The 25,020-nt window shown below is 42.4% G+C and overlaps 1 protein-coding gene across 1 annotated transcript in view; it reads right to left on the reverse strand.

Moving 5' to 3' along the window:
- Window positions 1-3,299: 3,299 nt before the first annotated feature.
- The window catches only part of LOC144783955 (uncharacterized), a 53,722-nt gene continuing 32,001 nt past the window's right edge, over window positions 3,300-25,020 (reverse strand). Inside the window, exon 3 of the mRNA XM_078662684.1 lies at window positions 3,300-3,326. Within this exon, the coding sequence (XP_078518810.1) occupies window positions 3,300-3,326 (27 nt within the window). The remainder of the gene's footprint in view (window positions 3,327-25,020) is intronic.

A 25,020-nucleotide genomic window follows, 5' to 3' on the forward strand; every position in this document is an offset into this window, starting at 1 on the left:
CCTGGGTTAGACACTGGCTATATGCAAATCAGCTCTGACCCTGTGCCTCATGGGAACAGTCCAGTCCGAACTACCAAGCCATGTCTTTCCCAGACCGGAATCAAGCATCCAAGGACCGGTTTCTGGCTATCAGCCTTCATTCAGCCTGGATAGCTTGACTCCAGTGGTGTGGAGAGCCTGGGACTCACGTCTGAGCATACCCATCCCACTCGGGGTGAAAATTGCAAAAAACACAGTTGATGGAAAATTATAGCCAGAAACCGGTCCTAGGATGCTTGATTCTGGTCCAAGGAAGACATGGCTTGGCAGTTCGGACTGGACTGTTCCCATGAGGCACGGGGTCAAGGCTGATTTGCATATGGTCATGTCTGAATTGGGGTGGTGTGGTGAGCAAAAAAACGATGGATTTAGGCCCAGATCTCTGTACTGGGGTGAATGTATGACATTGTTCTGCATTCTGTCCATCAACTGTTGTTTTTGCACTGGTTCATTACCAGGCACCAATGAAGAATTGGCTGGCATTGGTGCAATTTGACTACTAGGGGGCATATTTATGAGAAAGTCACACAGCTCTGTAAGTCACCTTGCTGTGCTACGTGACAGGGTAGGAATGTGCCGTATTTAAACAAATAGAGTGCATTCCTGCCTTTGACCCTCTGCTTGTGCCTTTTTGACTGCCTAGCGCCAATGCAGGCACCCTTGCTCCATGGTACAAGCGTGCCTCCGTTGCATGCAGGATTGTTTTTGTGCAGGAAGGAGCATCTTCCTGCACAAAAACAATCCTGAGAGGCATATTCCTTTTCTATGTGTGCTGACATAGAAAAAGGAAGTAACAAGGAGAAATAAAGATATTTTCCCTTGTTACAGCACACCTGAGAAGGCGTATCATTTTGGCTCATTCCCAGATCTTCAAAAAAAACACAAGACCTGGTAATAGGAAGCACATGATAATTTTAAACAATTTCTGCCAAATAGATACCATGTTTAGCTCTTTGGTGAGACTATGCTTGAGTATCTAGTCTTGCCCACCTGGCTGTGTTAGTTATTATTAAAAAAACTCATCAACCACCCAATGCAGGTCACAAGCCCATCAGCCCATGGTCTCCCAATGGACTAACAAAACATAACTGGAAAATGTTAGGTGGGTCAGAAAGTGCCTCACGTAAGCACCATCCATGGAGCTTCTGGTTGGTACTCACCAGTTTGCTCACTTTGTCATCATCTGCAATTTCTTGTCAGAAAAAAGACCTGGTTAAAATGGTCTAAACATGTCATCTTTTTAATTGAGTGTGACCATGAGTAAAAACTAAAAAATATGTGTGATAGATGTTCACAACTCTCTTTTAACTTATGGAGAGTTTTGTTTACTCTTTTTCACATTACGGGGCGTAGATGGTAGATAGATGTCACCTTCACTTATACACCCCACGCTTTCATTTCTTAATTTTTGTACATTATTTTAAGAGTCAGGTCACATTCTTTTTTCTGTCATGAAAGTGCTGATGATGAGCATAGTCTCATCAAAGAGTTAAACAGGATATCTATTTGTCAGAAATTATTTAAAATTATCATGTGTTTCTTATAACCAGGTCATGTTGTTTTTTTGAACTTTGTGGGTGGAGGGCATCCTAGTTATAATTATCCTCTTATGCTCTTTTTTTTTATAGATCATTCCCAGGTCTACCAGCAATGATAAATCTGGAAATGTGTCACAATTCGTGGAAATTGCGTGGTAACACCCACACAACGCCCATGGAGCATTTTTCCAGGGAGGGGTAACGATGCAGCGATTTGCAGTACTCTAAATTTATGAAACCAGTCAGGGCTACACAACATGATACACGCGCAGCGCAAGCCAGAAATGCAATTACTGAAGCCCCGCAAGGCCACGTTGCGTGGTACAAGCATCACACAACCCCAGTCATAAATATGCCCCAAGGTTTTTAGGCATGGACACCGGTAATGCACAATACATTCTAGAAAAATTAGCAATACCTAAAAATAATTAATTTCAGGTTGTAAACACAGCAGTTCAATCTTCTTTAATACCTGTACCTTAACATCTATCCTAGCCCTTGTCAAATTATAAAAGAGAGATGTTAGGGCCGGAAATGATGTATTCTATTTGTCAGTTCTTGTTAGCGTTATCTCACATCCTTTCTCCCTGAGTGAATAAAATATTTAAAAGGAGCACTGTGTTCTATCAAATACAGTCAAGATGAACAACATAACCTGTCAGCCAAAGAGGCCAGCAAGCAATTCCGTTTTCCGCTTTCATCAGAGGACTTTGTTAGCTAAGTCATTGTACCTTGTAAATTCAAGCAGCAATACAAAAGGGTTTCTCGCCATCCTTTGTGGCCTGTGTTTGGAGAATGTGCCCCAGATCCCAGGAATAGCACGATTTATTTATGACAAATAATGCCTCAGAAATTGGAAAACACACGCATCTTGGTTTTGTTTTGTGCACACACAATGATCACATCAAAGGACATAAACTGTTTCTTTGAAAACCTTTTCGATTATTGAAAAAAATGCCCCATATAATTGTGGCACCCGTGCGTGTGTTTGTGTAAGTGTAGTAATAAAAAGCACTACACAGCAATCTCTTCGATTGAAACCCTAGTTTTAAGATTCCTTTGTTATGTTCTTTTTTTTCTCAAATCGCATTTAATCGAAAAGATGTCAAACAGGATCTACAAAATATCTTCTGTAATGTTCCTTGTAGAATTGTTCTTTTGATCTTAAATTCAAAAGTTGGTTCTGCACACCAGGATATTTTGACCATCAAACTAATACTAAGTTTCAGTTTGTGAAACACAACTATGAAGAGTAAAGTTTTTATGTTAAAATAGTGATTGGTGTATTTAAATGATGCAGTTCAAAGGCTGGGGTGTTTTACTTTGTTAAATCATATCGAAGAAACGATGTGTAACTTTTTTGAACTGGATCATTAATTTGAAATGGGGCATCCCTACCTACTGAATAATCACAATGTGGTTAGTTCCAAACACGGTCTGGTAGAAGAGAATCTCTGCTCAACTCCTGTTAGCTATGGCACAAGGAGAAGGCACACCTCAGAGAAGTGCATGGTAAGATCAAGCAACACCAGGAAAGATCAAGTAAAGAATAAAGCATAATAATTATCATAAACCAATCTAGGAAGATTTTAAGACAAAAACCACTATGAAGAAAAAAAGCACCATTGAAAAACAACAGTCCTCGGTGGACATGGAGACAAATTTGATTTTAGGCCAATCACAAAGGAGTGGAAGATAGATAAACCAAGCAGGCCATTCTGGTCAAAACTTTGCCTTTGGATTTAGGATCTGAAATATAAGTCAGAAACTTTTAGTACACAGCCCAAGACTGAAACGGGTGCGGGTCCCTTGAAGACAGATACATTATCGTCAGGCTCCTGTTTAACCCCTTCGACGCTCATGACGAGCTGGGCTCGTCATGAAGTAGCCTCCCAGCACGCTCATGACGAGCCCAGCTCGTCATGAATAATGGGTTTTTGTAAATCCCAGCGCAGCAGCAGAATATGATGAGCTTCCATGGGGTTAATCCGTTGGTTTTGGTAACAAAAACTCAGAGCAGATCAAAGCTGGAATTCATTGCAACCATGATTGCTTCCCCAAACTGATAGATTTGCTACCTTACTAGTGTTAATGTTTTGCTTTTGAACTCAGTCACATTTATGGATGTCAAAATCATTGACTACTGTATTACTTTCAGCTGTAGTTAGGCAGGGCTTCACAATGCTACATACCTTTAGCTATTGTCAGTGCAGCAATAAATGCTCCCAATGATGCAAACATGGTTTTCTTGAGTGCTTAGCATGCACGTTCCATAGGCAAGCCTCAGAAACATGTTCTGATCCTCTTACAACTGCTGGAAAAGTTCCTTCTGGTTAGTCATGCAACCCTTACCTTCACTCTGCAGGTGTCTAGGCACTAGGGGCCAGATGTAGCTCGCCAAATACCGGTCGGTAACGGCTGATTTCGGCCGTTACCGACCGGTATTTGGGATTTGTAATGTAGGGGGCCATTGATTTACAGAATCTGTAAATTTACCGATTCGGTAAATATACAGAGTCGGTAAAATACCGATTCAGTAAATTTACCGATTCTGTAAATCAATATGTAGGTGGCACTGTAATCAGTGCAACAGGCCATTACCGAATCGTTATTTACCATGGAATACTATTCCATGGTAAATAAAGAATTCCAGTGTACATGCACATCTTTGCATGTACAACTGTGCCATGTGGCACACATACATGCCCTAAGGGCATGTATGTGTGTCACATGGCACACAAGCCTGAAACAGGGGTGCAACAGGGTGTCAAAGTGACACCCTGTCCCCCTTGGCAATTCGGTATTTTTACTGATTCTGTAATTACCGAATCGGTATCTGCCATTGAATCCTATGGGCTTCAAGGCCCATAGGAATCAATGACAAATACTGATTCTGTAATTACAGAATCGGTAAATACCGAATCCTACCGATTCGGTAATTGTTACCGAATAATTACCTACATTAGATTCACCAATTCATGAATACCGAATCGGTAAAATTCGGTATTTATGAATCGGTAAATCTAATTTACCTACATCGGGCTCTAGATCTCTGCTCAGCCATGTTTCCTACACAGTCCAGTTCTCTAGGTCCTGCTGGGCATAATTGGAGTCAGGAGCCATTATGATTTTTGTGTCAGTGAACAAGGCAAACAGGAGGCCACTCACTATGGCCTTGGAGAGCGGCTCCAGTCCCTGGATGCCATCAGAAGCCAGGAGTTCTTGAGTCCATGAGTTCTGGAGTGAGCACTTTTCTTCCAGCAGGATTCAGGAGTCTTCTTCCAGCAGAGATTGTATCTTCAAGTGGAGCCTTTCCAGGATTTTCTGACAAGTTGTTTGTTGAGGTGCTATATTGACCCCATGCATCAGTCAGGGATCGGAGAAATCCTGTCATCTAATCATCACCATTTCCTCACTTCCTTTTGAAGCACTTCTTTTATGCCTTAATGTAAAATTACCCTTCACCATCTGGTTCAACCAGTTCACTCTTTAGATGAGCTATCCCCCACTGTGACTGGAAAGTGAAGAACCAGGTTATTTAATTTATTGGCTGCAGCCAGTAACAGAAGTCCTAGAAGTCATCACGGTATGAGTTCTCAGGAGACTGCTCAATTTTACACAGCAAGTCATCCCTTTTTATGCCAAACATTATGCTTCAGGCAAACATTCCTTGTTTACAGTTTAACCAATCACATTTTTCCACAACTAAAGTATCGCATGACGACAAACCCACTTTTCAGTTGCCCAGCCCATGATCAATCATCGGTCAAACCCAACATTCTTCTTTAGACAGGTCAAACGAACCCATAATAAAAAAGGCCACAACCCAATCATAAATAGACCATAAAGAAAGGAGAAGAAACAGGTGAGAGTAGGATAAGGCATATTTGTGTGTAATAAAACTTTACGATGTCCTGTGCTCTGATCCTTTATTTTGATCAGCTAAAGGGCAGGAACTGGTTTAACAAGGTCAGCTTCAGGCAACAGGGTCAGTTCACTCAGGTCAAACAGGAGTCAGCACGAACTGGAGCTAAGGTGTACATGTACTTAAAAGACTTGTTCAGCCACAGTCATCGGCCTATGTGAGGGCAACCACAAAATGGCTCCCATACACAAAATGGAACCCAAGGGTTCAGAACGAAATCCCTAAATACGTAGTGAATCCATCAGTCTAACATGACGAAAACACTCATACTTGCCGCACTAACTAGTTACGGTTCGCTAATATCAAATTCATAACGAAACCATGACCTTTATGGAACGGGTTCAGAATTCACGGAACCTCAGACTCTCCTTTTGCCCTTACATAGGCAATACCCTAAACTCACGTCAATCTGAATGCAGGTCTATATTCATCAGATCATCAAGATGTTGCTGGAGCATAATCCTTTTACTTAGTACCTCTCTTGGGACAGGTCTCCTTGCACACGTAGTAGCACAGAGGCCACATATAGCAGGAGCGCACTGCACACAAAGACAGAACAGGAAAAGAATCGCTAAAGCCATCCCAATGATCATCAGAATCTTCCATCCCCAGGTCGATAACAGTTCCCAAAACCATCCAATCAACGACCAATCTCCTTTATCCACATTTATAGACTCAGAGATCTTATGTAACTTAGAAATGGCCTGGTATACTGTAGGAGCATTGTCTGGTATGAAAACGCAGCAACTTGATTGGATCACTTTACATACCCCACCTCGGTCCGCAAGTATGACGTCCAAAACCATTCGATACTGTAACGTCATAAGGCGATCCGCTTGAAGCTCAGCGGTCAGATTACTAAGGGCACCAGCAGTTTCATTTATGGTGGATTCAACCACTCTCGTTAATTGCCGTAAGTTTCTACTGTTTGCCATAGGTCCCCAAAACGGTAGGAAACCCTTGAAAAAGTCTCCAACTTCTAGTCCAGTGGTATCTTCCTTACTGAAGACACCCCTAACGACTCTCGTTCTGTGGTAATCTACAGCAGCAGTGTACGTAGGAGGCAACAAATATGCAACATAACATGTTCCCGAAAAATCAGGGGGCAACCATGTATATGCTCTATCATAGCAGACAAAATACGTGCCCTTAGCTGCTACAAATGGTGGGGAAGTTTGGGACGCAAAGACATACGTCTGAGTACAAACACTCTTCCCTAACTGAGCTCTCGGATTCTTGCCTTTCCCTTGCAGTCAAAAATGACCACGATGTGGTACAATCCAAATCGGAGGTGACCTTTTTCGTCTCTGCTTCTCACCCAGACTAATACTATATCCGGTTGCATTCCAACCAACATATGCTAATAACTCATCCTTGGGAATAGTCTCATACGTTTCGATATCTCTACTCATATCTGTAATTCCCTTCACCAAGGATTTATTACTTGAGTTATCTCTCATGGAACGCAGGGAATAGATTTTGATGGCATAAATAAACATCGTCTTATATGCCCATACGGACCCATTGTAACTGAATGGCAGAACCAGATAAGGAATACCTCTATCCATAGTATGTGGCATAAGACCACACACCCAACAATTAGTGGTGTTTACTACTAACTGGTGTTGATGGAGAAGTTGCACAAAGGAATTATTCACAAATTCCGACCTTCTAATCTGTTCGTGTTCAGGTAAAGTATGAAAAGAATGCAAAGAAGTAGTAGCAGGTAAAGTCATAGGTTGGAAAATGGGTGCAGAAATCAGTTGAAGAAAAAATACAAACCAACCCACCAAAGCTAACGTCATGCTAAAAAACATCAAGAGACATGTGATCAGAAAACATTTGCTATGCATAATTTTACACAGTTTCTTCTTAAAGTTAATTTTCTCAACGGCTCTCTCAATCTCAAAAAACTCCATCCTCTAACCGATGCTGTTCACAGTGGTTGGTTTTCTTCTCCTAAGGAATGCTTCTGTCAGGCCAGGGAACTCCCTTAGACCAACCAGAACCGTCGACCTTGCGTCTTCGACTTGCACTTTCTAGTCTTTACACCGTGACCCTACAGCTGAACCCGGATGGTGGTTCACAAAAATATACCAAAAAAGTTTCTTGGCTGAGTTCAATTCCTGAGAGAGTTCAGTTCCAAAAAATCAAAAAAAGGAATTCATTTATTTTATTAGTCCATTGTTTCTAGGACGTAGATTATAACGCTCTTTTCCAGGCCTCGTTTGAGGCTGAAACAACAGTTCAGGTTCAGTAGTGTCTAAACTTTGAGACACAGGCACAGCTTCTTGAAGGACATCGTCATCTTCTTTCTCGGAGCCTCTCCACACCGACTCAGCGTCGCTAAACGGTGCAAACTTCGGCACCCTTTCAGTCTCTGAATCTGCAATACCTTCACGGACCCACTGGTCGTACGGCAGAGGCAACGGTGCTCTCTTACAATGTACGCCGTGGATCCAGTTTTTTTCCCGAAAACTTTCACTGAGGTCCTCGTAGACAACAAGACTTGGTGTGGGCCGGTCCAGCGGGGCTGATCATTCTTGGTTCGCTGAAAGTTCTTCACCAAAATCCAGTCACCAGGATTGAGGGTGTGACCTGGATCCACAGAAGCTGGCGGCAATTTATCATGAACCTGTTGATGCAAGACACGTAATTTAGTCGTTAAGTCATACAAGTAGTCCACTAGCATAGGATAATCGATGTCACTGAACTTCGTTGGCCTCGGCACTCCCCACACATTTGCCAGACGGCCAAAAACTATCTCATAGGGACTAAGGCCTATTCGGGAATGTACTGTAGTTCTAGTCGACAAAAGTGCCAATGGTAAAGCATCAGGCCATTGAAGACCAGTGCTCGCTTGAATCTTAGCCAGCTTTAACTTTAACGTGCCATTATAGCACTCAACTAAACCAGCTGATTGGGGATGATTCGCAGCGTGGAATTTCTGGTGAATTCCCAACCCTTCACACACTCTCTTCATCACCTTCCCCACAAATTCACTTCCGTTATCACTCCATACCATCCTTGGCAACCCAAACCTGGGGAAATATTCTTCGACCAGGACTTTAGCAGTGGACGAGGCAGTATTATCTTTTAGGGGGTATGCTCCTACCCATCTAGAAAAGGCGCAAACAACTACAAGGACATACTTTAAATTATTGCACCTTTCCATGTGGATGAAATCCAATTGCAAAACCTCGAACGGATACGTCAGAGGAGCAAAGTGACCAGCTGGAGTTGGGGTTCCCTTGAAGGATTATACATTAAACACACCATGCAATTCTTGATCACATTCTCCGCACACTTGAGAATTCCAGCATTCTGCCATACTGGAGCCAACAACTTACAAATCCCTTTCACACTGATGTGAGACAAACCATGTGCCATAGTAACCACTGCAAGCACGTACGCATCTGGCAACATCCATCTTTGGTGTCCTGACAATTCAACCCAACAACCAGTCGAATCCAATCTACCCGTAGTTTCTCTCCAAACATTCTTCTCACTTTCAGTAGCTTCAGCCTGTATCGATTTCACACTCTCAATCGTATCTTCGCACATTCCAACATCACCAATCCATCTCGCAGGGCCTGCCACATACATTCGACTCATCAGATTTCATGCTGTGTCTTTCGCAACTTCATCCGCAAACGCATTACCACGGCCAACATCATCCGTAACCTTCTGATGAGCACTAAACTTCACAATCGCAACTTGCTTCGGCAAAGTAAGTGACTCGAGAAGCTCATTCACCAACTGTCCATGCTGAATCTTAGTCCCATGGGATGTGAGGAATCCCACTTTCTTTCCACAAACGTCCGAAACTATGGGCAAAACCAAACGCATACTGACTATTGGTATACACATTCACTCTCTTTCCTTCAGACAAAACACACACTCTCGTTAATGCAATCAATTCCGCTGCTTGTGCTGAATTATAGCTCACTTGTGCAGTTTCAACAACTGTACTTAATGTCATCACGGCATATCCTGCAGTCGTGTCACCATTCGGAAGCTTGTAGCATGAACCATCAACCCATAACTTACCATCAGGATCCGGAAGAGGAGAATTTTTTAAATCGGTCCTACCCTTCGTCTCCTCTTCCGTCCTCAGAAAAAAATCATGCTGTTCCTGACCATCTGTATCCACAGACGTCGGCAACAATGTTGCTGGACTTAATACATTGCATCGCTTAATATGCACATGACTAGCCAAAAGTGTCAACTCATAACCCGACAACCTTGCACTAGTAAGGTGTTGAGTTTTTGTCCGATTTAATAAAGTATCCACTGCATGTGGAACCATCACAATCAACGTATTATCCATCACCAGTCCAGCAGACTGTCGGATAGAAACAGCCGCTGCCGCTGTAGCTCTTATGTAACTCGGCAACGCTCTAGCTACCGGATCTAAAGTCGACGAGAAATACGCACATGGACGTTGCTTATCACCGAATTGTTGAGTTAAAACTGACAATGCACAACCCTCTCTCTCATGGACGTACAGAGTAAAAGGCTTACTGTAGTCGGGAGTACCCAACACAGGAGCAGAACACAATGCATCACGCAATTCAGAAAAACTTTTCTGACAATCGTCAGACCACGGAAGAGGATTCGATGTATCTTTACAAGTCAAAGCCAACAGAGGTTTCGCTAATAGAGAGAAATTTGGAATCCACTGTCTAGAATATGACGTGATACCCAAGAAAGCACGCACTTTTCTCTGTGTGCTTGGTACAGTCATTTGCGCAATCGCTTGAATTCGTTCTGCGGTCAACCTTCTTCCCTCCTTCGACAAGAGATGACCTAAGTTGGTCACTTCTTGGCGACAATACTGCAACTTAGAAGGTGACACTTTATGATGCAAGTCCGACAGATGTCGCAACAAAGAATGAGTAGCTTCTTTACAAGTTTTCTCATCATCAGCGGCCACTAATAAATCGTCAACATACTGAATAAGAGCAGTACCAGCAGGCAATGCAAGAGTATCAAGCTGAGTCTTCAAAGCCTGGCTATAAATAGAAGGACTTTCGCAATAGCCTTGGGGAGCTCTCTTAAACCGGAAGCTTCGGCCTCCTAAAGAGAAGCCAAAAACATCTCTACTTTCCTCGGCAATTGGAATGCTGAAGAAAGCATTCTTCAGATCTATAACCGAAAACCAGGCAGCTGAAGCAGGAATCAAAGTCAACAAAGCAGTAATATCCGGAACAACTGGAAACTGTGGCACGACGATCTTGTTAACCTCTCTAAGATCGATCACAAACCTATAAACAGGTGGCTGAGAAGAGTCAGTGCGTTTCAGGACAGGCAAAACAGGACTGTTACACACATTACCTCTCGTTTCTTCAATCACATCCTTCTCAATCAAATCATAGATGATCGCTAAAAGCGCTCTTTCACCATCGCTAGAAATCCTATATTGGGGGATGCGCGGCAATTTAACATTCGCTTTAAGCGTTACAACGTAAGGTGGAATCTCCAAAAGACCCACATCATTAAGACCAGTAGCCCAAAGAGTATCAGGGAGAGAACGCAATTCCGGTGGAAGCCGATCTTTAGACAAATACATCGGAGAGATCACTTTCTTACCCAATGTAAGCTGTACTCCCGAAGGAGAACAACGTAATGTTGCATGCAACCTTTTCAACAAATCCAAACCCAACAAATTTTCACCACAACCTGTCGTTAAAATGAGAGGTGCTTCCAACTCACAAGGCCCTATAGAAAGAGACAAGGGACTAGAAACTGGGTTACGAACTGGGGCGCCAGAGAATCCTACTGAAACATTAGTTAAGCCAGACAAAGGTGCGCCAGGGAGTTTAGAGTGCATGATAGAACTCTTCGCTGCACCAGTATCCAAAAGAAAAGGCTCTACCACACCCGATGTGGCTACTGCAACATAAGGCCCACTCTGATCTACTGGAACCGACACTACTCCCTCTCTTTGTCCATGGCTGTCCTAGCAATCATTATAATCAGCATTCTCACTCTCAACATAATAGTCATCAGTATAGTACTGAGTCGACTGACCAGATGCAATTTTCTGTTGATCAAAGCAATTCATAGAATTCTGTGGGGGAAAGGAACGTTCGTTCTGAGGAAACGCACCACGTCCTCTACCCCTAGACACTTGCTGAAAACCACCACGGCCTCTTGGGGCCGGCATACCACTCGCGCGTTGTCGTAAAACAGGGCACTCATTTTTATAATGACCTTCCTCCCTACAGTACGCACACTGATTCAAACCCAAGGGGAGTCTTGGAGGAAAATACCCAGCGTTCTGTTGCGATCTCTGAAACTGTGGAGGTTGCCGAAACTGTGGGCGTTGCTGTGACTCTTGCTGATTCGAGCGAGGCGGAAACGCCTGCTGCAAAAGAACCTTTGTCTTTAAGTCTTTTGTCTTTTTCTCTGCTTTTTCTTTCTCGTCCTTGTCCCTATTCTCGTAGTACTGTGCAGTCGCTAATATCTGGGCCGACGAGGAAACAGCCCAAGAACTCTCAGAATCTTTCAACTTATTACACAGTTCAGGAAGTAAGTTAAAGACAAACTTATCTACGAACAATCTTTGCCCACCTTCCGTACTCATATCCTGACCACTATGATCTATAAATGTTTCTTCAAATCTAGTGAAGAAGTCAGACACACTCTCATCTTCCTTCTGCTTGCATGCTGCTAACTTGTCCCAATTTACTCGTAACACTGGCATCATTGTTTTCATTAAATTAATAATTTTACCTGGCAATTCCGTAACCAAAGGTTCAGGTTTAGCCCCTCCCTGTTGTCTACCATCCGCAGCAATAATGTTTGCCCAAGTATCTCCTAATTCTACCGCATGATTCTCATGACGAATCTTTACCCATAGAGGTTGAGGTACTACTTTACCCAACAGCATATCTATGTCTGCCAAATTCATGATGCATGCGTCAACTGTCTGGGACAATTCTTTGTAATAGCCAGCAGGATTCTTACGGGGATCAGGTAAGGTCTGCTTAAGAGCCAAGACCTCTGCTCTCTTCCAAGGGACATGTACCCATACTCGGAGAAAATGAGGCAGAATAGCTGGATTAGCGTTTGGGTCCCCTTCCTTCCAAACTGGGGGAACTTCTCTCATGGGATACTGTCTCGCTTTTCTTCTAACAGAGGAATCAGGTTCGTGCAAAGTCTGAGGCGGAAGACTAGATCTAAAAGCCAGTATCGTCTCTACGGCATCTGTAATATCAGATTCCACTATCATCCCTTTAGCAAAATCCGACTGAACATCAAGTAGTTCCTGTGGGATCAAACCCAAATCATTATCTTCCCATTCCTGACGCAGAAACATACACATTACATTAAAAACATACCTTTGCGTAGGCGGTTCCCACTGAAAGAAAACATCCATAACCGCTGGAAAACTATACCTTGAGGCATTCATAATCCATTTACGAGCTAACAAATCCAACACAGCCCGTTCCTCGGAACCAGGAAGCTGACTACGACTCTGCTTACGTTCCGAAACAGGGGTCATATTCAGTAACCCAAACAATGGAGACAATAAACTAGAAACACTCTCTGTCATTCGTTTTCGAACAGAAGGAGAAGAAGCAGACATAAGAACAGGAGAATAAGTATTTTGAGGCAAAGAAGGTGTAGGAATAAGAACAGTAGGAGTCTCAGATGCAGAAGCGGAAGGCAAAGGAGTTTGAGGCAAAGCAGGTAGTGAAGCTGGCAACCCTAGAGCGGGTTGCGCAGGAGGAGGTAAACCATCTGTGGAGTACCAGGTGGCTGAACAACAACAAGAGGTTGTGCAACTGGAGGTTGCGGAGGTGCCGTAGCACTCTGTGCATAAGGAGGTGGTAATCTCAACAAATGTGACATCAAAAGATCCTTCTCAGGGTCCTTCGTTGCATTCTCAAGAAGAGATGGCAAAGCTGGATAACATTTATCAATAGCCATGTTATGTTGCCTATCTGACACCTCAATTGCTTTATCTTCTTTGTTTTCTTTAAACTGCCTAGCAGCTTGCATTATTGATACATCCTTTTCTCTTTTATCTCTTTTAGCTTGTTTAATTTCTCGTTGTCTGGCTTCTTTACGCCAAAGGCGAAAGGAGTCAAACATTGCCGGCCGGGCTTTCTTCCTAAATAATTTAGTTTCTAAATTATCTAAAATCTCTGTATTAAAGCTACCATGTTGGGGCCATTGTAAGACATCATCTTTTCTAGTGTAGTGGACCCATACTTCATTGAACGTAATGGGGCCCACGCTGTGTTTAGAATAGAGCTCATAAGTTGGAGTTCCAACCGGAGGTATCGGACACGAATCCTCCAATCGGGAATCCTTGTTGCAACCACAACCAAACCAAGTACCAAATTTGCTACGATTAGGCATCTTCGCTCACTAATCGAGCTTCAAACTTCAAGGGATTATCTCTACCGATACACTCGTAAATATACAAGACCCTCGACTTTGGAAATTGCAATTTTCAAATCAAAACTAAGGACCAAACAAACTAAGAACCAAAGGACCAAAAACTAAGGACTGGGAGCGACCCACTTATACTTAACTGAGGTATCAGTCACACCACCAGAAGACCCGTCTATCGTCTCGCCGTACAAAGCATCACAAATGGGTCCAAGACAGGGCGACAGTTAGGGCAGCAGTCCTTTGTAGCCGTCAGGAAAGCGGGAAGCCTCACAGAAAAGACCTTCAGTCCACATTCGACATGCCGGGGTCGATGAAGTGGTGGCCGTCCTCCAGAATTTCCTCACAAAGCTCCTCACGATCTTCAGGCTTGGACCGGTACCGCTGAAGTCGCCCCACGTGGGCGCCAACTGAAGAACCGGGTTATTTAATACCCAGCGGCGCCAGGGGCATGCCCAAAGCCTTCGGGTTCCACCTGTCTTAGAATACAGAGACACGGAAACTTCTTGGTGGCGTCAAAGATCAAATTTATTGGCTGCAGCCAGTAACAGAAGTCCTAGAAGTCATCACGGTATGAGTTCTCAGGAGACTGCTCAATTTTACACAGCAAGTCATCCCTTTTTATGCCAAACATTATGCTTCAGGCAAACATTCCTTGTTTACAGTTTAACCAATCACATGTTTCCACAACTAAAGTATCGCATGACGACAAACCCACTTTTCAGTTGCCCAGCTCATGATCAATCATCCGTCAAACCCAACATTCTTCTTCAGACAGGTCAAACGAACCCATAATAAAAAAGCCACAACCCAATCATAAATAGACCATAAAGAAAGGAGCAGAAACAGGTGAGAGTAGGATAAGGCATATTTGTGTGCAATAAAACTTTACGATGTCCTGTGCTCTGATCCTTAATCTTGATCAGCTAAAGGGCAGGAACTGGTTTAACAAGGTCAGCTTCAGGCAACAGGGTCAGTTCACTCAGGTCAAACAGGAGTCAGCACGAACTGGAGCTAAGGTGTACATGTACTTAAAAGACTTGTTCAGCCACAGTCATCGGCATATGTGAGGGCAACCACAAAATGGCTGCCATACACAAAATGGAACCCAAGGGTTCAGAAGGAAATCCCTAAATACGTAGTGAATCCATCAGTCTAACATGACCAAAACACTCATATTTGCCGCACTAACTAGTTACGGTTTGCTAATATCAAATTCATAACGAAACCATGACCTTTATGGAACGGGTTCAGAATTCACGGAACCTCAAAAGATGCTGTGAATGAACAAGATAAGCATTTCATGGCATCTCCAGGTAGTGCTAAGGCTGCCCTTTATTGTACCATCTGCTCCTTCCCACTGTCAAGTAGCTTATCTCTGCTAAGTGGGCAGAAGCAAACAACGTCCTGTCCTTCATGGGTTCAGAGTCAGACTACTGTCTCCTGAGTCATTGAAACGTAAAAGCATTTAAACAAAATACTGCTTCAGGGAAAGTGTTGTGAGTTGAGTGTAATCTTGATGCTTGTATATCGGGGAAGCCATTTGCTCTGAACAGTTAAAGGAAGCACATGAAGCGGTAGACTTATGAGAGGGCCATGGACCCTACTGCAGGCTGGGAAATATGCCCCCCCCCGCTTGTGAAGTAAAGACAGAAACATTTGGCATAGCCCTCCCCCCACTTGTATCCTTGGGCCAGAGGCTGCTGTAAATTATGTACCAACATAGCTATACCTCTACAGTCAAGTTGTTTTCTGATGTAAGTGGAACAGAAGGATGTGTCATGTTTTATGTTCAGCAACAGAGAACAGATTGCCACAAGTCATTGATTTGATAATGCTAGTTCCACATCATATCAGTGACTCGTCCTGTGTCATAATCCTTGATTATGCCAGAAAAATTAATTTAATTTTGGGGATTTAATATTACACTTGTTATGTGACATTCCTAAAAGTATGTCATTACACCACTTCGAGTATTTACATGTCATTCACAGTAAGAATGTACAGGTAAAGGTACACAGGAACATCAGAACACGAGCAGCTGTTTGCAGTGATTTTGTCTTTTTGCATATTTATTTTGAATCATAAAGTGCGTCCTCCAGTCAATACAAGGATGCATTTCATGCTTGCTAAAATGTAGAGCTAAATGACAGATTTGCATTTTCTCAATTTTGTGTAATTTTGCCAAAATTCACATAAGCATGCAAAAGCAAATTACAAGACGTTCGTGCATTCGCTAGTGTATGTTATCAAATGATCATTGTTCTTGTTACACATGAAAGGACGAGGCCAGGTCAGGGTTTGAGGTGACTCACTGACATTGGCATGGCACAATTCAGATGTCATCAAAAGGAAGGGATTGAGGTGCATCACATGAGAGAATCCTGGGAGAAATCTTAGGAGATTGTGAAAACTCAGTATTGAAGTTTACACATAACAATAAGAATATACCAATATTTTATAATCAAATAAGGATATTATTTTTACAGTGGTTTGGAGCGTTAAGTAAATTTGAATATGCCTGCTTGTTTCGTGGTGCAAGCAGGGCCAGAATCTATGGAATTCAAGGTTGCTCATTTGCACTTTTTACTAAAAGAGCAATCCCGCTTTCAGGCCTGGCAAGTGAAAGTGGGATACTCCTAGCATTGGATTGAAGAATGCTATCTGCTCCTTGAAGACGTCCAGTTCTTTCGCAGCGAGAAAATCCTGCCATCTGCTCACTAGATAAGTTTTTGCTGAAAGTAACATGTTTCTGACACATGGTTAAGCTATAGTGAATTGTATTGAGAAAAGAGTTTACATAATGGGCTAAACTTAAAGGTTGACTCAGTACTAAATCAATGCTAGGAACGTGGATGGCCATATTTGAATGATTTTTACAAAACTACAATGTTTAAAAGTCATCCATTTTGCCCTGATCACCTCAATTGTTTTCGGTTGATACTAGTGGTAACTGACTCTGACTACGACCTAGGCTCTGCTTACCATGTGCCAGTGCTCTGATTATTAAGATATGCAAATTTGGTGTAATTATAATTGGTACTGACAGCCTAGCTCTTAGTCCCTAGTATATGATAGGGCATGTAGGTTTAGATGACCATTAGACTTAATGCACATGCGTGAACTACTGTGATACCTGCTGTCATTGTAAAGGTAGCACTGCCTTTCAGGCTGCATTTACCTTAAACTTACATGCAAATAGAGATTTAGATTTAAAGGTACTTAGAAAGTCTCAAACTACTTTATATTTACATATAAGCCACTCCAAGGTCTCCACTAGGGGCCCCAGAGTTAGGGTGTCTTGTAACTACAAGCAGGGGCATTATAAAAGGTGTTTTATAAGCCCTGGTGAGGGAAAGATTGCCAATCCCGTGTGTACCCTCTTGTAGCCAATGGCTCCCTAGGTTAACATTGAGATATTTCATTTAAGTATAAATATTGCCAGGAGCCACCTAAAAATATACTTCAAGGTATCTAATTAATATTAACCTAAACCTAACAGCTAGTCACCGTTGGATTTCTAATAACTGTGAAAGAAATTAAGCTATTTTACTTTCTTTTCTGTGAGCCAAACTCCAGCCTTTCAGCATCTCTCTCCTGATTGGCCAGCCTCTGCCCAGGATGGCCAGGCTCCTCTAATGAGGCATGAAAAAAATCCCTGCTAGATGGGTTTCCTGTGGGGGGAGAAGTGAAAGCTGCAGAGCAGATGGCAAAAAGGTGGTAAGGGGTTGCCAAACTGCTCTTCAAAGGGAGAATGACACTTTCAGACAGCACAGGCACAGGCTGACCCACACATCCTGCCACTCCAGTCACACAGGAGATTAGGGAGAGGGTTGGAAGGGGCGTGTTTAAGAAAATTAGCCAAACCTGTAGGTTTGGTTAGCCTGATCCAGCTTCTCTGTAGAGACTTTCTCCATTTTGGATTTTTAGACAGAAGTGCTTCCTGGCACAACACTATTCCACACTTTGGAGGAAGTGGTCATACACCTGGGTGGCACTCTGCATCCCATTAGTCAGGGGTCCCACCTGCTTGATACCCAGGAACACTGGATACATATTTAAGAGCTGCATAACTCCTCAGATCTGCTGGCTTAAACTACCAGGAGAAGGAGGATTGCCCAGGTAGAATCTGCATCTGCACCCAAAGACTGCACTCTGAAGTACTGCACCTGCTACACGATCTAGCACTAAACCTAAGGACTTTGCCTTGCTTTAAGAAGGTTTAAGGAGTGAAGTCACTGCAAGCTACAGGTTAATAGAGCCCACCTGCATCATCTCCACCAGGAGCCCCCATCTTGGAATGCGTCCAGTGGACTTTTAAGGATTTGGCCAGGTGTGTTGTGGAAATTGTAGTTCAGACATCCCAAGGACCATCTAGGAGACTCCAGACACTTGGAGTTGTTTTTTGGGCACTTGGAACCCTCAAGATCAATTTCTGGAAGAAGTTACAGAAGTTTGGAGAAGTGTGGAACAACTTTTCAAAAAAGCTTCATAAGGTGACCGGCTTGACATCGAGAGTCAAGCCAGCTATCTTCAACTGTGATCCAGCCTTGATTTCAGGTTTGTCCTGCTTAAAGCTTCAGCGCTCTAGACTTCCAGGATTTGACTGGCGCCTCAAGGAGAAGCAATCTGATTATGTTGCATCAAAATCAGCTTGCTGGAGGGGACTGCTCAACGTCAAGAGAAATTCCTCCAGATACATTTCTAAGTTCAAAGGAATTTTTTGGACCGAGGCCTCTCACTTTGTGTATCCTACCAGAGCTCCATCACGGTCGGCAGAAACACTATAACTTTGTCCTGGTCAACCTTGACCAGATGTCCCAAAGTGGTGCTATATGTTTTTTAAGCACTAAAAGGTGCTTATTCTTTAAAGGTTCATATCTCCGGTTCCCTAAGTTGAATGTTTGTTGTTTTGGTGTCTATCTGTCCTTAAACATATAATCTATTTTTATAAATTCAAATTGCATTTGTGTGTGTTGTGTCTTACTTATTTAATGTACTGATGTTTTTAAATGTTTTACACACCTGCCTTCTAAGCTATGACTGTCAGCTTGTTGCCAGATGCAAATAGTTGAGCAAGGGAATAATTTATTGAGACCATGTCTGAACCTTTTATTGTGTTTGTGACCTCATCACTAGTCACTACTTATCACTACTAATAAATCACTTTCCAACATATAACACAAAACATTCAAAGATAGCTGCCCATGCATGTGCATTCATTTGCATGCACACACATACACAGTCATTTTTGTTGTTGTTTTCAAGTCCTTTCAAAGAAGCAGCATGCTGTGATGGACAGAAGACAATTTTTAATAGCAGCCAAACAGATGATGAAGTTGTTTGGCTGATTGCATTTTTTTGAGAATTTATTTGAATAACTAAAGATCCTATTTAATCCTCAATCTAAAGGCCTCTATGATAATGGGCCTTTAGAACATAAGACCTATGGAAAAAAGTCGACTCAGTAACCCTAACAGAAGCCCTGTCCAAACATATACATAAACCAACGATCCCATCAGATGGCGTAGACCTAGATCTAAATTATGACACTATAGTAGCCACTCTCAGGCAATCAATTGATCAGATAGCACCAGAAAAGATACAAAAAATCAAAGGTGCAGAAAAAGGAGCCCCCTGGTTCACTCAAAACCTGAGAGATCAAAAAAGAAAGCTCCGTCATCTTGAAAGATGCTGGAGGAAATCTAAAAAGGATATTGACCGTGAATTATATAGAACATCCTTTCAACTGTATAAAAGGCTCATTGTATCAACCAAAAAGGAATACTATGAAACCCGCATGAACAACGCCGTAAATGTCCAGAAAGAAACCTTCCAAATACTGAAAGAATTAAGCAAAAAGGAAGAAAAGGTAGATACACTGATTGATTGTAACACCTTTCAAGGATACTTTCTTGAAAAAGTAGCGACTATACTGTCGGATATCAAAAAAGACAGCTCAGCCATACTCACCACGCCATCGCCCCCTCAAAACCCTCAAAACCCTCAAAACCCTTTGACCCCCATTATTACTAGATTTCCTAACATTGACTCCACCACCCTTAGACAACTAGCTATATCAACGAAATCAGGCTCCCCTGCTGACCCCTGTCCTCCCGAAATTTTCCGGCTAGCAATTCCCATTCTAGAGGACCAGATCCTAGACCTCCTAAATAACTCATTAGCTACAGGATCATTACCAAATACCTTTAAAGAAGCACGTGTTAGACCCCTAATGAAAAAATCTGGGGCGGATCCAACTAGCCTGAAGAAATATAGGCCAATCTCCCAGCTGCCGTTTCTGTCAAAAATTCTAGAACAGCATGTATTAAAATCATTGTCACCCCTCCTGGAATCACATCATCTACTCCAGGAGCGACAAGCTGGTTTTTGTGCCCACCATAGCACGGAACTAGTAATGCTGTCGGTGCTGGACGAGCTCAGATGCATGGCTGACAGTAAAAAACCAAGCGCCCTGATACTATTAGATCTTTCAGCGGCGTTTGATACTGTCAGCCATGCACTGCTCCTGGACAGACTAGCCATGTCCGGGATAAAAGAACAAGCTCTCCAATGGCTAACGGCCTTTTTGTTAGGGAGGACGCAGAGGATCCAGTTGGCAGATCAGGTATCTGACGTTGGCACCTTGGTATGTGGAGTCCCGCAGGGGTCTGCACTCTCACCACTTCTATTTAATTTATACCTGCAGCCACTGATAGACTCTCTGGCAATCATGGGCTGTGAAGTTTTTAACTACGCCGATGATACTCAGCTGCTGCTGAGTATCGAAAATACAACATCAGCTCAGTCCATGGCCCAAAAGATTTTACGGTTTACAGTAAACTGGATGACGTCCAATCTATTAAAAATTAATCCAGACAAAACGGAGGTCCTTGTAGTCTCAACTTCTGCCTCCCCCTGGAACGATCTGTTTTGGCCCCAAGAACTCGGACCTACACCAAAGCCACGTCCTAGTGTAAAGAGTCTGGGTATGAAAATCGATCAGGAGCTTTCGATGACCAACCAAGTATCTGCTGTGGTTGGATCATGTACCAACCTGATCAGACAGTTGCGAAAGCTTGTCCCTCTGCTCTCAACGAACACGCTTCGAACCATTGTTTCAGCCACAATAGTTTCTAGAATCGATTACGGGAACGCATTATACCTAGGTCTTCCAAAAAATTCAATAAATCGTCTACAAGTTATCTTGAATGACGCAGCACGGCTAATCTTTGGATTACCCAGACGGTTCCATGCTTCCCCTCTACTTTATAGGTTACATTGGCTGCCTATGAAGCAAAGGGTTGAATTCAAGAGCCTGTGTATTTGCCATAAAGCAATTTATGGGCAGGCGCCGGCCTACATAAAAGAGAGGCTTGAAGTGTATGAACCCAAGCGAGTTCTGCGATCCTCCAATTCTTTTCTGCTATCATGCCCACGTTTTAAAATGGCAACCAAGGGTGGCAGATCCTTTTCAGTCCAAGCCCCCACCATTTGGAATAAGCTACCGGAGGTGCTTCGTAGAGAATCCAATCTTCTCCGCTTTAGGAAATCCCTGAAGACTTTGCTCTTCAGGGATGCGTTTACATCCCCGTAAGATAGGTCAGCAATCTGCATCCCTTTACCCTTTCTTTTGTTGCTGTACTTGGTCAGAAGCGCTTTGAGACCTGTCGGTGATTTGGCGCGATATAAAACCCAGATACAAATACAAAATACAAATACAAATACCTGTTATGGTGATGTTGACGCACTCTCGAGACAGAGGTGGAGAGCTACTTATTGTGGGAAAAAAATGTTGCTTTTGATAAAATGGAAAAAATACAGTGAGTAATTAAGTTAGACTATGAAAGGTTACACTAGCGAAACCTTTTGATGAGGAAGTGTCCCAATTTAACTGAGTATTCATCCATCGCTTTTGAAAAATGTTTGTGAGGCCAAAATATAAACGATAGAAATCATGAATTCATTGTTAGAGGAAGAAATCGGGACCTTTACTTGGCAGCAATCCACAATTTGTTTTATCTACGTTAGTAGGTGATGAACTTAAGTGTCTATGGGCACAGAAGGATATGTCAGACAGTGAAATTAAAATGACGTTGGAACGTTCTATTTTTAACTATAATTTGTACTAAATAAATAATAGGACTTTTTTCCAACACATTTATGTTCATACCCTTAAAGGCACTGAACTTATCTAAGAAACGTGAAAAAATAGAATCAACATATATGTTACCGCCTCCACTAGTCAGTGTAAAAAGTGGCAGGTATTTTGAGTTGAGAATCCCTGTAGTCCACCTGGTTAGTGAAGAATCTCTACACATGTTCTCTTTAGGGATTCATAACCCTAAGGTATGCCACTTATATTACATAGGTTTCAGCAAGACTTCTTCAAATAGTTAACAACGCATTGTACATTATTTATAGCACATAACATCCATTGAACATATTGGGTTGAGATTTCTTTATTCATTTTGTTCTTTTGTTAATCCATTTAAAACTATGCCCAACATGTTTCACCCTCATGGACTTCTTCAGGGCTATAGCTATATTCTTTCTCAAAAAGCATATTATCTTGCTGCATCTATCATTTTGTATATATTTTCTTTGAAATACCAGCTGATATTATCTGATTTAAGCAGTGAGATTCGATATTTCCTGGATCAAATCAATAGTTCAGGAGTGTTCTCAACGAAATCACAATATCCAATATTAAAATGTATAGTTCCGCACAGTTGATGATGTCCTATTGATGGTGGACAAAGTTCCAGTATCACTATTCGCATAGCATCGTGTTATGTGGTTTCTCATTTTAAACCTCTAACTCAAAATAGAGCATTATATGCCCGGAGCAGTAAATGAGGGTAATGTGAGGTGTCTTTGGAGTGTTTAGCCCTTTCCCTGAATGTGACATGACACCTTTGGCGATGAGGAGTCTGATGAACCAAGTGGGATTTAAGGAGTTTACTTTAGTTTAAACTGAATGTTAAGATTCTTTATTTGGATTTTACATTCACTCCCAACTTCATATTGTCTTTTGTAGTGTATTACACCATTATTTAATGGATGATGATTCAACTATTATTCTTTACCTGTTCAATTTGATTGAAAACTGCGTTTAAGTGTCCTCACTACTGAATCCTTCATTTGATAAGTCTACCATCAGCTCATTGAAATGACTGTTTTCTAGCAACTGCAAAATAAAAATCATATGCATGGCCTTCTGACATGTATAATGTTATTTGCTATACCTTGAAATCACATCCATGTGTCTTGAAATTTGCCAGATGTTTGACTTCTGTAATTTATATTCCGTGCACCAGTTAATTGTAGCTGGATAGTATTCATCATCAGCTATTTTTACATGTTCCTAATTTGTATTCATTGTCACTTTCCAAATCAACTATTGTGCTCTGAACCTACTCTGTTATTTATTTTTTATGTGGTGCTGGAATTTTCAAGCTCCTTGCTCTTTGTATGGAAGCATCCTGAGGATTACTTGCTATGCCACAACTATTAGCTCTTAGCATACACAGGCACCTTCAGGCACTAACATTTTTTAGGCATGATTGACACATTGAACAATCAGTTTGTCCTTTTGGTGTTATTTGTAACATGAAATCCATATCCACATATTTAGTTTATTGAATTTGAGTTACAAACGTTTTTAAGGTTATTTGATTATTTTTTTCAAGTAAATTTCATAAACGTTGCTCCTTGAAGGATTCATTGACTGCTATTAAGCATGGGCGGATCTAGCGGATCTCGCGTACGCGAACTTGCGGATTTACGGATTCGCAATCCGCGAAGATCCGCGAACTCTAGCGGATTTGCGGATTTTCCCGTTTTTTGTGTTTGCGCGCGTTCGCGCCGATTTTGGGACAAGTTCGCAATTGCGAACTTACTTTTCGGCTCGCAACGGCCGCGACTATGTTGTTTCTACGTCTGGTTTATCATCACAGGTTCACAGCACCCTCTGTTTCACCACTGCCACCCTCTGGGACACCCATGCCACCCTCTGGTACATCCTCACTGCCACCCATTAGGTTTATTTATCACTGTAGATTATGGTGGTTGAAAAAAGCAAGCACACCTGCCCTTCTTCAACTGCCATCAATTAATTTGTGTTTCATTAATGTGTCAGTAATTTTGAAAGTTCCAGTCTGGCTGGCACCTGCTTCCTTCCTTATCTGTAATTTGCTTTTTGTTGCAGTGAAATTTTTTTTTCACAGGACCTTTATGGTCTACTTGTAGCTATTCTATGAGCCTGCTGTTTGGGTCATAGCAGGGTCATAGAATAGTTGCAAACTCTGGAGGGGCCCATCAGGAAGCACTACCTTGAATGTTACTAATGTTAAGTTTGAACTTTTGCACCTGCTCATTGCTTTCAGTTTAGCTAAAATGGTTTTTTTCTGCAATTTCGCGCGTTTTTTGGGGCGCGAATCCGTGCGAGATCGATTTCGGAAGCCGCGAATACGTGCGAATACAAAATTGTTTTTTTTGCGACGTGTATGTTCGCGTGATCTTGCGCGTGTTCGCGAGGCGCTTCTAGCTATACGTTTGCCAAGTTACCCTATCGGTCGTACACGGGCGCGGCCATCTTGTTTGCGTGACGTATTCCGTTTCCGGCCGGTATGTGTAATCTCGCAAAGTGTGCTGCTCGCTAGTACAATTTCGTGCGTACTCGCAAGGAAAATCTCGCGCGAACTTACCCACGCGGTCGTGAACGGGCGCGGCCATCTTGTTTCTCATTCATTGCTATGGTTCTGGGCATGCTTTCTCTATCCTCTCTCAATCTCTGCCATCCTTTGCTTGTTTGAAGTTTTTTTGATCTAATTTTACTTATTATCTATCCCTCTATTTTTCTAGCTCTATATTTTTGTGTTTTCTGCAGCTTTTAGTTACTTTTAAACTACTTTTTTAAACTCTTTTCTTTTCTTCTTCACTATTCTATTTCTTGTTTATCATTTAACTCTATTTCTGCCCAGACCATGGTAAAGGGAGCCGGGAAGCACCCTGAGAAGGGGAAGGGTCCCGCACCCCGTGCCCGGCTCCCGTGCGGGCGTTTAAGGGGGGAGCAAGTGGTCCCGCGGGAGATCTTCAGCGCGGAGGAAG

Source organism: Lissotriton helveticus, chromosome 10, assembly GCF_964261635.1.
Source record: "Lissotriton helveticus chromosome 10, aLisHel1.1, whole genome shotgun sequence".
NCBI lineage: Eukaryota > Metazoa > Chordata > Amphibia > Caudata > Salamandridae > Lissotriton > Lissotriton helveticus.